At 37.9% G+C, this 16,918-nt stretch overlaps 1 protein-coding gene across 16 annotated transcripts in view; it reads right to left on the bottom strand.

Moving 5' to 3' along the window:
* Positions 1 to 16,918, bottom strand: part of caska (calcium/calmodulin-dependent serine protein kinase a) — a 277,401-nt gene that overhangs the window by 17,456 nt on the left and 243,027 nt on the right. For 9 of the 16 annotated variants that reach the window (XM_062061677.1, XM_062061676.1, XM_062061680.1 and 6 more), the window contains 6 exons: positions 12,789 to 12,977; positions 9,162 to 9,240; positions 8,984 to 9,069; positions 8,840 to 8,908; positions 4,799 to 4,867; positions 4,341 to 4,376 (listed from right to left, as the gene is read on the bottom strand). In XM_062061677.1, the coding sequence (XP_061917661.1) occupies positions 4,341 to 4,376; positions 4,799 to 4,867; positions 8,840 to 8,908; positions 8,984 to 9,069; positions 9,162 to 9,240; positions 12,789 to 12,977 (528 nt within the window). The remainder of the gene's footprint in view (positions 1 to 4,340; positions 4,377 to 4,798; positions 4,868 to 8,839; positions 8,909 to 8,983; positions 9,070 to 9,161; positions 9,241 to 12,788; positions 12,978 to 16,918) is intronic. The other 7 variants (XM_062061682.1, XM_062061684.1, XM_062061691.1 and 4 more) reach the window with 2 other exon arrangements.

Here is a 16,918-nt window from a genome sequence, read left to right as displayed (position 1 = left end):
TATGTTACTAATTCATGAACAAGTAAACCGTACAGTCGGACTTTGTGGATTATTTTAAGTCTTTTGATTCATTTCTACTGTGCAAGGTGGCAGTTGTCCTTTACAATTGGTGAGGGGAGCGATCGTACAAACTATATGCCATGCAAGTGAACCATGCAATTTGACTTTGTGGATTATTTTAGTCTTTATTTCTTTCTTCTGTGCAAGGTGGCGGTTGTCATTAACAACTGGTGAGGGGAGCGATCGTACAAACTATATGCCACGCAAGTGAACCATGCAATTTGACTTTGTGGATTATTTTCAGTCTTTATTTCTTTCTACTGTTCAAGGTTGGCGGTTGTCATTAAACACAACTGGTGGGAGGAGAAACCATTTAAACTATATACTAATTTATGAACAAGTAAACCGTACAGTCGGACTTTGTGGGTTATTTTAAGTCTTTTGATTCATTTCTACTGTGCAAGGTGGCGGTTGTCATTAACAACTGGTGAGGGGAGCGATCGTACAAACTATATGCCACCATGCAAGTGAACCATGCAATTTGACTTTGTGGATTATTTTCAGTCTTTATTTCTTTCTACTGTTCAAGGTTGGCGGTTGTCATTAAACACAACTGGTGGGAGGAGAAACCAGTTAAACTATATACTAATTTATGAACAAGTAAACCGTACAGTCGGACTTTGTGGGTTATTTTAAGTCTTTTGATTAATTTCTACTGTGCAAGGTGGCGGTTGTCATTAACAACTGGTGGGAGGAGCGATCATATATACTTCCTCATGTTGGAACAAGTGAATCGTGTAATTTGACTTTGTAGAGTATTTTGAGTCTTTAGATTGATTTTTACTGTGCAAAGTGGTCATTGTCATTAACAACTGGTGGGAGGAGAGATCATATAAATTATATGCTTAGGTTACTCATGTAAGAACAAGTGAATCGTACAGTTTGACATTGTGGACTAATTGGAGCCTTTTGGGTTTTTTTCTATTGTGCAAAGTGGGGGACGCCATTAATAACTGGTGGGAGGAGTGATCATATTCATTTTATGATACACCTATTTTAGAAATACATGAATTTGTGCATGAGCAAGTGTACTGTGGAACTTGATTTAGTGGATTATTTTGAGTATTTACTTCTATTGTGCAAGGTGACCGTTTTAATTTATAACTGGTGGGAAGAGCCATCGTATTCATTACATAATAAGCCTGTTACACGTGCATAACAAATGTACTGTGGAATTTGATTTTGTGGATTATTTGAATACTTTTTTCTATTGTGTAAGGTGACAGTTGTCTTTTGTAATTGGTGGGAAGAGAAATTGCTTTATTTTACATTATTCCATTAATTTAGTTAGTACTTTATTTAAGTGGGCGTACTATGACTTTGTGGATTATTTTGAGTCTTTTGGTTTCTTTTTCATTATGCAAGTTGGGGGTTACCATTATTAACTGGTAGGAGAAGCATTTAAATTAGTTAAATGACAAGCATACATTACACAAACATATTGCCTTACATAAACATACTGACGATTTTGTGGATTATTTTGAGCCTTTGTACTTAATTATACAGCGCAAGGAGGCAGTTGTCAATAATAACTGGTGGTAGGCGCAATCATATTCATTATATGATACACCCATATTACATGTGTACAAATTTGTGCATGAACATATGTACTGTGGAATTTGACTTTGTGGATTTTTTGAGCATTGTTTTTCTATTGTGTAAGGTGACAGTTGTCTTTTGTAATTGGTGGGAAGAGAAATCGCTTTATTTTACATTATTCTATTTACTTTAGTTAATACTTTATTAGAGCAGGCGTACTAGGACTGTGGATTATTTTGAGTCTTTTGGTTACTTTTTCATTATCCGAAATAGGGTTTATTACCATTATTAACTGGTAGGAGGAGCAGTTCAATTACTTAAATGACAAGCGTACATTACATAAACCTTAATTTACATGAACATACTTACTGACGATATTGTGGATTATTTTGAGCCTTTGTATTTATTTAAACAGCGCAAGGAGGCAGTTGTCATTAATAACTGGTGGTAGGCGCAATCATATTCATTTTATGATACACCTGTGTCACATGTGCGTAAACAAATGTACTGTGGAATTTGACTTTGTGGATTATTTGAGTATTCACCCCTATTGCGCAAGGTGGTGGTTGTCCTTTGTAACTAGTGGGAGGAAAAATCGCATATTGGACATTATTTTATTTACTTTATTTGAGCGGGTGTGCTATAACCCAGTGGATTATTTTGAGTCTTTCGGTCACTTTTTACTAGACAAGTTGAACTTTTGGGACAACTATATGACAGTCTTACATTACACAAGCATATTGCCTTACATGAGCATACTTACTGACGACTTTGTAGATTATTTTGAGCCTTTGTATTTATTTAGACACGGCAAGGAGGCAGTTGTCATTAATAACTGGTGGTAGGCGCAATCATATTCATTTTATGATACACTTATGTTACATGTGCGTAAACAAATGTACTGTGGAATTTGACTTTGTGGATTATTTGAGTATTTACCCCTATTGCGCAAGGTGGTGGTTGTCCTTTGTAACTGGTGTGAGGAAAAATCGCAGATTGGACATGATTTTATTTACTTTATTTGAGTGGGCGTACTCTGACCATGTGGATTATTTTGAGTCTTTCGGTCACTTTTTACTAGACAAGTTGAACTTTTGGGACAACTATATGACAGTCTTACATTACACGAGCATACTTTCTGACGACTTTGTGGATTATTTTGAGCCTTTGTATTTATTTAGACACTGCAAGGAGGCAGTTGTCATTAATAACTGGTGGTAGGCGCAATCATATTCATTTTATGATACACCTATGTTACATGTGCGTAAACAAATGTACTGTGGAATTTGACTTTGTGGACTATTTGAGTATTCACCCCTATTGCGCAAGGTGGTGGTTGTCCTTTGTAACTGGTGGGAGGAAAAATCGCAGATTGGACATTATTTTATTTACTTTATTTGAGCGGGCGTACTCTGACCATGTGGATTATTTTGAGTCTTTCGGTCACTTTTTACTGGACAAATTGGGGGTTATTATTAACTTTTGGGACAACTACATGATAGGCTTACATCACACAAGCATATTGCCTTACACGACCATACTTACTGACGACTTTGTGGATTATTTGAGCATTTTTTTCCTTTCGTGTAAGGTGACAGTTGTCTTTTGTAATTGGTGGGAAGAGAAATCGCTTTATTTTACATTATTCTATTTACTTTAGTTAGTACTTTAATAGAGCGGGCGTACTATGACTGTGGATTATTTAGAGTCTTTTGGTTTCTTTTTCATTATGCAAAATGGGGTTTACCATTATTAACTGGTAAGAGAAGCAATTAAATTAGTTAAATGACAAGCCTACATTACACAAACATGAATTTACATACACATACTGACGATTTTGTGGATTATTTTGAGCCTTTGTATTTATTTATACAGCGCAAAGAGGCAGTTGTCATTAATAACTGGTGGTAGGCGCAATCATATTCATTTTATGATACACCTATGTCACATGTGCGTAAACAAATGTACTGTGGAATTTGACTTTGTGGACTATTTGAGTATTCACCCCTATTGCGCAAGGTGGTGGTTGTCCTTTGTAACTGGTGGGAGGAAAAATCGCAGATTGGACATTATTTTATTTACTTTATTTGAGCGGGCGTACTCTGTCCATGTGGATTACTTTGAGTCTTTCGGTCACTTTTTACTAGACAAATTGGGGGTTATTATTAAATTTTGGGACAACTATATGATAATAATAATAATAATAGATTTTATTTGTAAAAAGCACTTTACATTGAGTAAACAACCTCAAAGTGCTACAGTGTATTAAAAAAATAAAATAAAAAATTAAAAAGATAATAAAAAAATAAATACAAATAAAAACTAGAACAGCCAAATAGCTAAAACTAGTATGCATATATCTAAAAAAAAGGCTTTTTTAAAAAGAAGGGTTTTTAAGCCTTTTTTTAAAAGCATCCACAGTCTGTGGTGCCCTCAGGTGGTCAGGGAGAGCGTTCCACAGAGGCTTACATTACACAAGCTAATTGCCTTACACGAGCATACTTACTGACGACTATGTGGATTATTTTGAGTCCTAATATTGTCATTAATAACTGGTGGGAAGAGCTCTGTTAGACGTGCATAACTTCCTGCTTCAACAAGTGGATTGTGGAAGTTGATTTCGTGGATTATTTTGAATATTTATTTCTATTGTGCAAAGTGTCAGGTGGGAGGAGCTACCTGCTACTGCGCTGCTTGTTGGAAATAAGGCTTAAGAGGGAAGTGCGAGGGTTTATATTCACCTGTCGACCTTTGGGCTGGATGGTGGACGGCAGGTCCTGAGGAGGTTAAAGGACAATCCAAGAGCAGAGAACACACTTTAGTGACACAAGAACACGTTTGAAGGAAACACATCGACGCGTTAGAAACCAAGCGAGCGCCACTCGAGCCCGTGGAAAAGACTGCGTTAGCGCCACCCGCTGCGAAGCAAAGCGTGGAGCAAAGGTGAAAGCAGCAGTGACGAATACACAGCACTCAGCAGGCGGTGAAAGACGCACACCAATTTGTGAACTGAGATATCGGACACGCTTAAACGCATCGTAGGGAGAGAAGCGACACAGGATTGATGTGGGATTATTCCTGACCCCTTCAGGGATTTAAAATACCACAGACATTTTCACGCAGGGGACTCTGGACAAAAATATAACAAACGAAAGGAGGGCTGGTTTTATTTTTCTCTTTCTTCCGGGGGCATCCTTACCAAGATAGAACTGTTAATGCTGGAGTGGCCATTGGCAGGGGAATGCCTGGAGGAAGTGGGGGACTCTTTCTGAAATAAGACACACAAGTCAGCGTTACACACACACACACGCACACACACACACACACAATTGGGCAGTGGACCATCAAGTCCACTTATTAGGAGTTCGTCTCTTATTTGCAGACCCCTGCATGACCACAAGGGGGCAGTGGACAACAATAGTGTAAAATATATGTCAAAGTGCGGCCCGGGGGCCATTTGCGGCCCGCAGCTAATTGTTTACCGGCCCGCCACACATTCTGCAAAAATTGCAAAATTGATAGTATTGCAAAAATAAAAAAAAACATTTAAAAAAGTGAAATGAGGTGAAATCTAATGATAAAAAGTTGCAATGTTGACACAAAGATGCCATGCAGGCTGTTTTTTTTTCTTTTGTCTTTCTTTCTTTTTATTTTTTTTGCCATTGCTCCAAAAAAAAATCTATGTTATAATGAATTATTGACCTATTCAAGGCTCCAATTACTTCAAAAATTTCACTTTAAAATGTTTTATATGGAAAAAATATTGCATAAATTGTGTGGTTGCCATATGACAAAAGAGCATAAAAACAAGCAAAATAATAGTTCATACGTAAAATGGACAGATATATCTGAAGTTGATCTCGTAACTTAAGTGTTGAAAGTAAAAAAAAAACTAATAAAAATGTATCACTTTATGAGTGGGGGACCTTTTGGATCCCAAACATGTTTAGTGGGATTTTATTAATATTGTCACTGATTTCTCAAAAATATTAAAGAATTAAAATCAATGGTGTCCTGCATTATCGATCTTTTAGAGCTCTAATGACTAAATACTGCATATTTCCAGTTTTGCTATAAAAAACAAAGTTGTCTTTGACAGAAAATCAACCTGAAGTTGATATAGAGATTTACTGTAAGCGTTAAATAAATAAATACAATAATTTGACTTATTTTTAATGTTTTAATGACTGAGAACCTTTATGGTCCCCGGGAGCCCTAAAGGTTAAAAAAAAAAAAAAAAGCATATATTTTGTTATGGTTTGAAAATGAAAAATATCAAAATGGCCCCCACATGCTTAAATTTTTCCGTGTGCGGCCCTCAGTGGAAAAAGTTTGGACACCCCTGATATATGTGGAGGTTGATACACAATCACACACATGACAAAGACCTCATTATTTTCTTCTTATTATATCCATTACGATAATCATTATTGTACATATTTGCGCTTTTGATCGTCTTTCTAAGCATGTAAAACCACTGAGAAAATATATTTATGCTTTATTGAAATAAATGACATTGCATAATTTACTTCATATTTGAAAAACAGATCCTCAAAATCAACAAAACTCTTTAGGTCTTATGCCTTTATTCAAATTAATATATGTAATATATAGGATTAAGTGAACAGAAGTCCACATATTTATATTAGATTTATTTTTATTTCAAATAATAAATTATTGAGTAAGATTTAAAAACAACTAGGGCTGCAACAACTAATCAATTAAATCGATTATAAAAATAGTTGGCGATTAATTTAGTCATCGATTCGTTGGATCTATGCTATGCGCATGCGCAGAGGCTACTTTAAAAAATTTTTTTTTTTTATAAACCTTTATTTATAAACTGCAACATTTACAAACAGCTGAGAAACAATAATCAAAATAACTTTGGTGCCAGTATGCTGGTTTTTTCAATAAAATACTGGAAAGGATAGAAATGTAGTTCGCCTCTTTTATCCGATTATTAATCGAATATTTGAAGTAATAATCGACAGATTAATCGATTATCAAATTAGTTGTTAGTTGCAGCCCTAAAAACAACATATGTTAATTTAGTATTAAATTACTATTTCCATATTTTTGTTGATTTATTTTTCATAAATTGCAATTGCTATCATGGTTTTTAAATGTAAAGCACTTTGTGCTACATTTTGTATGTATGAAAAGTGCTGTACAAATAAAGTTTGATTGATTGATTGATTAAATTAATATTTGAAACTACAGATCTTTTAAATCACTTAAATTTTCTTTAATTCATTTCAATGCATTTATTATTTTTACAACTAAACAAATTACATTGGTTCTGTTCTTGATGCTGTTGCTTTCTAAAAATGTTATATTTCAGTCAAAGAAAAGCTTCATAAGGTTCCTCCCCGGTAGCCTTAGTAAACTTTATTTTTATGACATTTTTAGCACTTTTTTTAGGCTCTGGTTTCAGTGTCATAATTTATCATAATGTATAGCAGGCCTGGGCAATTATTTTGACTCGTGGGCCACATTTACAGAAAAAAACGTGTCTGGGGGCCGGTATATTTATTTGTAGGAACACTAATACAAAACCTCACAATAATGTCCGATTGAATGCTAAAAACGTTATGACAGACCGCCTTAATAAACGTAATGGAATTTTACATTTTCCTATGAAGGATAAAACACTGAATATTGACAACATATGAACGCCACGCCCCTTTTCGATCGACATATTTTACAATCAAGTGAAACGCAACAAAAATGCAACAAAAAGTGAAATATGAATGCGAAGGGTACAAAATAAACCCACCTACAATCTGATACATCTGATATATCACTAAGCTTTAGAACTTTGTTGTAAAAATCTCCTTCCGCATCTGTGGAAACGCTTACCGCCCACACTGCCATGACATCACATGACCATAGTAACTAAATAGATGACCATAGTAACTAATTAGATGACCATAGTCAGTGTTTCCCATAAACTGCCAAGATACCTGTGGCAGTGGGGGCGTGGCTATGGGCGTAGTCACCATGACATCATCGAGTAATTTGCATAATTTACTACAATGATATGATTTTCTCTAAAAGGCTCAAAAAATGTTTACTTACTAATTAATAATAACACTTTTGTTTTAAACGTCCTTCCATCCATCCATTTTACAATATAATTACAACACTTTATGTACATATTTATATACAGATTTGAACAATAAGTTATTCACTGAAATATATTTATTAATTGTGGTTCTTACAAAAAATATATCTTATAAAATATAAAAGCTAAAATGTCTCTTAAAGCTCTGCCCCTTTAATTAATGCATACTAAATATTAAACTTTAGCCTACTACTACAACCATATTATTTACCAGCAACATAAAGTGAAACAGAGGCAGAGGTGTCCTGCCACAGTCAGTAACAAATAAACAGAAAACAGTAGTGGTCAAATACAAATAAGGCAACAAGAGAAGTATCCTACACTTCTCTTTTGTAAAGTAAATCTCAACAGCCTATATGGGCATCTACATCAACTATATGATTTGCCTGAGAAGCTGGACAGGACAAAAAAAAAAATGTAAAAAATAAAATAAAATAAAATAATTTTTTTTTTAAATTTATTTGTGGCGGACGTAATTCTTTTGTGGCGGGCCGCCACAAATAAATGAATGTGTGGGAAACACTGATAGTAACTAATTAGATGACCATAGTAACTAGTATATAATCCATAAGCGCAGATTCCAAGCATGTAAATACTTAGTATAGTTGAAGACTTACGGTCATTACAGAACATGACCGCACATCATAATGGCAGCTACACTTTACATCTTAAACATCTAAAACAATTATTTAGGAATGTCTGGTGGACCAGATTGAAAAGCTTAACGGGCCGCATGTGGCCCCCGGGCCTTCATTTGCCCAGGTCTGATGTATAGCCAAAGAGGAGAACGTTGGTAGGTGGAGCCTCTGAATAAAAGTCACACACACATGAACACACTATGCGAGTGTGTGTGTGATATAACGTCTGTGGGTGAAATCGAGACAGAACCACAAAAAGGAATCGCTTGTCATTCCTGGAGCAGAGAGGAGAAAAGGGAGAGGAGGGGGAAGGTTCCGGTATCTTGGTTGTGAAATTGGTGTGCTGGATATCCAGAGACCCAGTTGTAGCAAAACACACGCACACACACACACACACACACACACACTGTCCACATCACACGGCGCACCCAGGCGAGCGGTTAGTAAGAAGAGCGGTGAAGAAGAAGATGATTACCTCACAGGAAGAACCCTGCGTCCGGTAGCTTGGCACAATCTTAAAGGTGATGCTGCCTCGCATCTCCTTCTGCAAACACACACACACACACATGACACGGGCTCACTTTCACGTGACACAAGTGACACACTTGGCATGGCTCACCAGCATCTTCTGCAGCTGCTCCACAGTCTGGTTGGCCACGCTGATGCCATTGATCTCCCTGATCTCGTCCCCCACGTGCAGCGTCCCTGATGACACACCAGCAACACAAGATGGACGGTCAGGAGAGGACACTCACTGTCACCCGTGTTGTTTATGTACTTCTTTGTTGTTTACTTACCTTGTCTGTGAATCATTCCCCCGTGCATGATCCTGGCCACGATGCAGTTGTTGGAGTCGTTCATCTTCAGCGTGATTCCCTGCAGTCAGGGTATGTGACACGCATGTTACATCGTAGGTGACACGTATGTTACATCGTAGGTGACACGTACTGTATGTTACATCATATTTGACACGCATGTTACATCGTACGTGACACGTATGTTACATCGTAGGTGACACGCACAGTATGTTACATCGTATGTGACACGTATGTTACATCGTACGTGACACGTATGTTAAATCGTAGGTGACACGTATGTTACATCGTAGGTGACACGTATGTTACATCGTAGGTGACATGTATGTTACATCGTAGGTGACACGTATGTTAAATCGTAGGTGACACGTATGTTACATCGTAGGTGACACGTACAGTATGTTACATCGTAGGTGACACGTATGTTACATCGTACGTGACACGTATGTTAAATCGTAGGTGACACGTATGTTACATCGTAGGTGACACGTACACTACCGTTCGAAAGTTTGGGGTCACATTGAAATGTCCTTATTTTTGAAGGAAAAGCACTGTACTTTTCAATGAAGATAACTTTAAACTAGTCTTAACTTTAAAGAAATACACTCTATACATTGCTAATGTGGTAAATGACTATTCTAGCTGCAAATGTCTGGTTTTTGGTGCAATATCTACATAGGTGTATAGAGGCCCATTTCCAGCAACTATCACTCCAGTGTTCTAATGGTACAATGTGTTTGCTCATTGGCTCAGAAGGCTAATTGATGATTAGAAAACCCTTGTGCAATCATGTTCACACATCTGAAAACAGTTTAGCTCCTTACAGAAGCTACAAAACTGACCTTCCTCTGAGCAGATTGAGTTTCTGGAGCATCACATTTGTGGGGTCAATTAAACGCTCAAAATGGCCAGAAAAAGAGAACTTTCATCTGAAACTCGACAGTCTATTCTTGTTCTTAGAAATGAAGGCTATTCCACAAAATTGTTTAGGTGACCCCAAACTTTTGAACGGTAGTGTATGTTACATCGTAGGTGACATGTATGTTACATCATAAGTGACACGTATGTTACATCGTATGTGACACGTATGTTACATCGTAGGTGAAACGTATGTTACATCGTATGTGACACGTATGTTACATCATATTTGACACATATATTACATCTTATTTGAAACTTATGTTACATCGTATGTGACACGTATGTTACATCGTATGTGACACGTATGTTACATCTTATTTGAAACGTATGTTACATCGTATGTGACACGTATGTTACATCATAGATGACATGTATGTTATATCATAGGTGACACATATGTTACATCGTAGGTGACACGTATGTTACATCGTAGGTGACACGTATGTTACATCGTATGTGACACGTATGTTACATCGTATTTGACACGTTACATCGAATTTGACATGTTACATCGTATTTGACACGTTACACCATATTTGACACGTATGTTACATCTTATTTGAAACGTATGTTACATCGTAGGTGACACGTATGTTACATCGTAGGTGACACGTATGTTACATCATAGGTGACACGTATGTTACATCGTAGGTGACACGTATGTTACATCGTACGTGACACGTATGTTATATCTTATTTGACACATATGTTACATCATATGTGACACATATGTTACATCGTATTTGACACATGTTACATCGTACGTGACACGTATGTTACATCGTACGTGACACGTATGTTACATCGTATGTGGCATGTATGTTACATTGTATGTAGCACAAATTTTACATCGTACATGACATGTGTTGTTACATCGTACGTCACATGTGTTGTTACATCATACGGGACATATATGTTACATCGTATGTAACATAGTACGTGACACGTATGTTACATCGTACGTGACATGTATGTTACATTGTACGGGACATATATGTTACATCGTATGTAACATAGTACGTGACACGTATGTTACATCGTACGTGACATGTATGTTACATCGTACGTGACACATGTTAAATCAGTACGTGACAGGTATGTTACATCGTATGTGACACGTATGTTACATTGTATGTGGTACAAATGTTAAATTGTATGTGACATCGTATGTGGCATGCTACATTGTGCGTGACACATGTTACAAGGTATTTGACAATGTATGTGACACATACAGGCAAAACTTAAAAAATTTGATTAGCATGCAAAAGTTAATTCATGTCGGTAATGTTACATTGTATGTTACACATGTTACCATGTATGTGACACATGTTAACGTGTATGTGACATGTTACATTGTATGTCACACGTGTATGTGACACATGTTACCATGTATGTGACATGTTACATTGTATGTCACACATGTATGTGACACAAATGTTACCATGTATGTGACATGTTACATTGTATGTCACACACGTATGTACACAAATGTTACCATGTATGTGACATGTTACATTGTATGTCACACATGTTACCATGTATGTGACACATGTTACCATGTATGTGACATGTTAAATTGTATGTCACACACGTATGTACACAAATGTTACCATGTATGTGACATGTTACATTGTATGTCACACATGTTACCATGTATGTGACACATGTTACCATGTATGTGACATGTTACATTGTATGTCACACATGTATGTGACACATGTTACCATGTATGTGACATGTTACATTGTATGTCACACATGTATGTGACACATGTTACCATGTATGTGACATATTACATTGTATGTCACACATGTATGTGACACAAATGTTACCATGTATGTGACATGTTACATTGTATGTCACACACACGTATGTGACACAAATGTTACCATGTATGTGACATATGTTACATTGTATGTCACACACGTATGTGACACAAATGTTACCATGTATGTGACACATGTTACATTGTATGTCACACACATATGTGACACAAATGTTACCATGTATGTGACACATGTTACATTGTATGTCACACACATATGTGACACAAATGTTACCATGTATGTGACACATGTTACATTGTATGTCACACATGTATGTGACACATGTTACCATGTATGTGACATGTTACATTGTATGTCACACATGTATGTGACACATGTTACAATGTATGTGACATATTACATTGTATGTCACACACGTATGTGACACAAATGTTACCATGTATGTGACATGTTACATTGTATGTCACACACGTATGTGACACAAATGTTACCATGTATGTGACATGTTACATTGTATGTCACACACGTATGTGACACAAATGTTACCATGTATGTGACATATGTTACATTGTATGTCACACACGTATGTGACACAAATGTTACCATGTATGTGACATATGTTACATTGTATGTCACACACGTATGTGACATAAATGTTACCATGTATGTGACACATGTTACATTGTATGTCACACACGTATGTGACACAGACGTTACATGGCATGTGACATGTTACAAAGTATGTTACATGGTAAGTGACATGTATTATACATGATGTGACACATTTGTTACCGTGTATGTGACATGTATGTCACATTTTATGCAACAAACGAAGTCAGTCAACAGCTGCAACTCCACTTTTCAGATGGTCAAATTAAGTGCTGACTCGGCGTGAACGCACCATGGGCTCGTCCGTGTTCTTCTGGAACTGGACCAGGCGCACTCGGGTGACGTTCTCCAGGTCGATGTCGCCGTTCGTGCTCTCCGGTGAGTCGCCGTTCAGGTAAGGCGAGGTGGGTGGTGGCGTCACCCTCAGAGCCTCGTCGCTGTAGACCTCGTGGGCCACCACGTCGTGGGCCTGCAGCAGCGCCTGGAGCCCAAGAAGCCATCACGAAACGTTAAAAACCAATCTTAAGCATTCTTTTCCTTTTCCTATTTTAGTGTCAATAATTCACTACAATGCTACAGAAATCACTTTAGAGTAGTCAGTGTATAGCAGTATTAGGGATGGGTACCGAATCCGTAACTTTTTAAGTACCCACTGAATCCCGACGTTCATGTAAAATGGGAGGGGGTCACCACATCTGCGGTCCTCTCCAAGGTTTCTCATTGTCATCCCATTGGGTTGAGTTTTTTCTTGCCCTGATGTGGGATCTGAGCCATCAATCAATCACTCAAAGTTGACTTATACAGCCCTAAATCACGAGTGTCTCAAAGGGCTGCACAAGCCACGAGGAATGTCGTTGTGACACTCGTGATTTAGGGCTATATAAGTCAACTTTGATGGATTGATTGATTGATACTATCCTGCTACTCACTTGTGCTGCCAGATATTTGGACAACAATGGCTGTATGTTATACAAGCGCTACACTGACTACTCTAAAGTTTACTACCTACTTTCTATCCATCCATTTTATACCGCTTTGTCCCTACTTTCTATAATAATAAAATACTTTCCATATACAAACCCTGTTTCCATATGAGTTGGGAAATTGTGTTAGATGTAAATATAAACGGAATACAATGATTTGCAAATCCTTTTCAACCCATATTCAAATATTCAACATATTTGATGTTCAAACTGATAAAATTTTTTTTGCAAATAATCATTAACTTTAGAATTTGATGCCAGCAACACGTGACAAAGAAGTTGGGAAAGGTGGCAATAAATACTGATAAAGTTGAGGAATGCTCATCAAACACTTATTTGGAACATCCCACAGGTGAACAGGCAAATTGGGAACAGGTGGGTGCCATGATTGGGTATAAAAGTAGATTCCATGAAATGCTCAGTCATTCACAAACAAGGATGGGGCGAGGGTCACCACTTTGTCAACAAATGCGTGAGCAAATTGTTGAACAGTTTAAGAAAAACCTTTCTCAACCAGCTATTGCAAGGAATTTAGGGATTTCACCATCTACGCTCCGTAATATCATCAAAGGGTTCAGAGAATCTGGAGAAATCACTGCACGTAAGCAGCTAAGCCCGTGACCTTCCATCCCTCAGGCTGTACTGCATCAACAAGCGACATCAGTGTGTAAAGGATATCACCACATGGGCTCAGGAACACTTCAGAAACCCACTGTCAGTAACTACAGTTGGTCGCTACATCTGTAAGTGCAAGTTAAAACTCTCCTATGCAAGGCGAAAACCGTTTATCAACAACACCCGGAAACGCCGTCGGCTTCGCTGGGCCTGAGCTCATCTAAGATGGACTGATGCAAAGTGGAAAAGTGTTCTGTGGTCTGACGAGTCCACATTTCAAATTGCTTTTTGGAAACTGTGGACGTGGAAAAGAACCATCCGGATTGTTATAGGCGCAAAGTGTAAAAGCCAGCATGTGTGATGGTATGGGGGTGTATTAGTGCCCAAGACATGGGTAACTTACAAATCTGTGAAGGCACCATTAATGCTGAAAGGTACATACAGGTTTTGGAGCAACATATGTTGCCATCCAAGCAACGTTACCATGGACGCCCCTGCTTATTTCAGCAAGACAATGCCAAGTCGCATGTTACGTCAACGTGGCTTCATAGTAAAAGAGTGCGGGTACTAGACTGGCCTGCCTGTAGTCCAGACCTGTCTCCCATTGAAAATGTGTGGCGCATTATGAAGCCTACAATAGCAGAAGGGAGACCCCCGGACTGTTGAACAACTTAAGCTGTACATCAAGCAAGAATGGGAAAGAATTCCACCTGAGAAGCTTCAAAAATGTGTCTCCTCAGTTCCCAAACCTTTACTGAGTGTTGTTAAAAGGAAAGGCCATGTAACACAGTGGTGAACATGCCCTTTCCCAACTACTTTGGCACGTGTTGCAGCCATGAAATTCTAAGTTAATTATTATTTGCACAAAAAAAATTAAGTTTATCAGTTTGAACATCAAATATGTTGTCATTGTAGCATATTCAATTGAATATGGGTTGAAAAGGATTTGCAAATCATTGTATTCCGTTTATATTGACATCTAACACAATTTCCCAACTCATACGGAAACGGGGTTTGTACGTGCGGACGCGGCGTTGAAAGGTGCAAACTTTGTGTCAAACGTCATGACTAATTGTTGTGTCACGTTATGTCATGAGACACACAGGAAGTGGTGGTATGTTCACTAATGAGGCTGCGGTCATTCAAGGGGTTAATCCTGCACTCAATGTGGCCGATGATCTTAAAGCGCAGTGCCCCCAATAACACCCCAGAACATACTTCATCATCATCATCATCATCATCATCATCATCTAACCAGCTCGCTGATTATTCCCCTTTCATCTTTTGTCTTTGCATGTTTCTTTCTGTCCACGCTGGACTGTCCTGGTCTAAGTGGGCAGTAATCACAGACATTAAGGTGACGTGATTAAATGCGACACTGACGACATTTCAGTGGCTTTCCCCTTCAACTGATTAACTCACGCTGCTCATACTTAACATTTTTTTTACATTTTAGAAGATACTGGTAAACTAGAAGAATCTTGTGTAGGAACATTTGTTGGCAAAAAAAAAATAATATAAATGAGATGCAGATGGAAATCAGCCTTTGCCTACAATCTGTCACATTTATATGTTCATTAAAGGCCTACTGAAAGCCACTACTAGCGACCACGCAGTCTGATAGTTTATATATCAATGATGAAATCTTAACATTGCAACACATGCCAATACGGCCGGGTTAAATTATGAAGTGCAATTTTAAATTTCCCGCCACACTTCCGGTTGAAAACGCCTCTGAGGATGACGTATGCGCGTGGCGTAGCCAGTAGAACAGAGGTATGGCTTCCACATTGAAGCCAATACAAAATAGCTGTTTTCATCTCATTCTGGATGTATTCTGGACATCTGTGTTGGTGAATCTGTTGCAATTATGTTCATTGCATTATGGAGAAAGAAGCTGAGCAAGCAAAGAAGAAAGTCGGTGCGAAGCGGAGTATTTTGCGAGGGAAGTCAGCAACACAACACAGTCGGTGTTTCATTGTTTACATTCCCGAAAAATGCAGTCTAGATCGAAGAACTTGGACAACAGAAACTCTTACCAGGAGGACTTTGACTTCGTTAACAGACGCAGACGCGATACCGTGAGTACGCTTCCAAACATTTGATCGCTTGCTATAACTAGCTCGAGCTAGGAGCTAGGAGCTAGCATAACAAACACCTAGGTGTTTGTTATGCGGGATTAATTTGTGGCATATTAAATATAAGCCTGGTTGTGTTGTGGCTAATAGAGTATATATATGTCTTGTGTTTATTTACTGTTGTAGTCATTTCCAGCTGAATATCAGGTCACCCCCGGCTCTCACAGCATCTTCCCTATCTGAATCGCTTCCACTCCCCACTAGTACTTCACTTGCACTTTCCTCATCCACAAATCTTTCATCCTCGCTCAAATTAATGGGGAAATCGTCGCTTTCTCGGTCCGAATCTCTCTCACTTCATGCGGCCATCATTGTAAACAATAGGGAACTTTGCATTTATGTTCAATTGGCTACGTCACGCTACTTCCGGTAGGGGCAAGCCTTTTTTTATCAGATACCAAAAGTTGCGATCTTTATCGTCGTCGTTCTCTACTAAATCCTTTCAGCAAAAATATGGCAATATCGCGAAATGATCAAGTATGACACATAGAATGGATCTGCTATTCCCGTTTAAATAAAAAAAATTCATTTTAGTAGGTCTTTAAGTGAACCCAGACTTAAACAAGTTGAAAAACTTATTGGGGTGTTACCATTTAGTGGTCAATTGTACGGAATATGTACTGCATTGTGCAATCTACTAATAAGAGTCTCAATCAATCAATCAATCAATCAAAAAACTTGCTATG

Source organism: Entelurus aequoreus, linkage group LG10, assembly GCF_033978785.1.
Source record: "Entelurus aequoreus isolate RoL-2023_Sb linkage group LG10, RoL_Eaeq_v1.1, whole genome shotgun sequence".
Lineage (NCBI taxonomy): Eukaryota > Metazoa > Chordata > Actinopteri > Syngnathiformes > Syngnathidae > Entelurus > Entelurus aequoreus.
The sequence above is the reverse complement of the archived record's forward strand: the minus strand, read 5'-3'. Positions and strand labels throughout refer to the sequence as shown.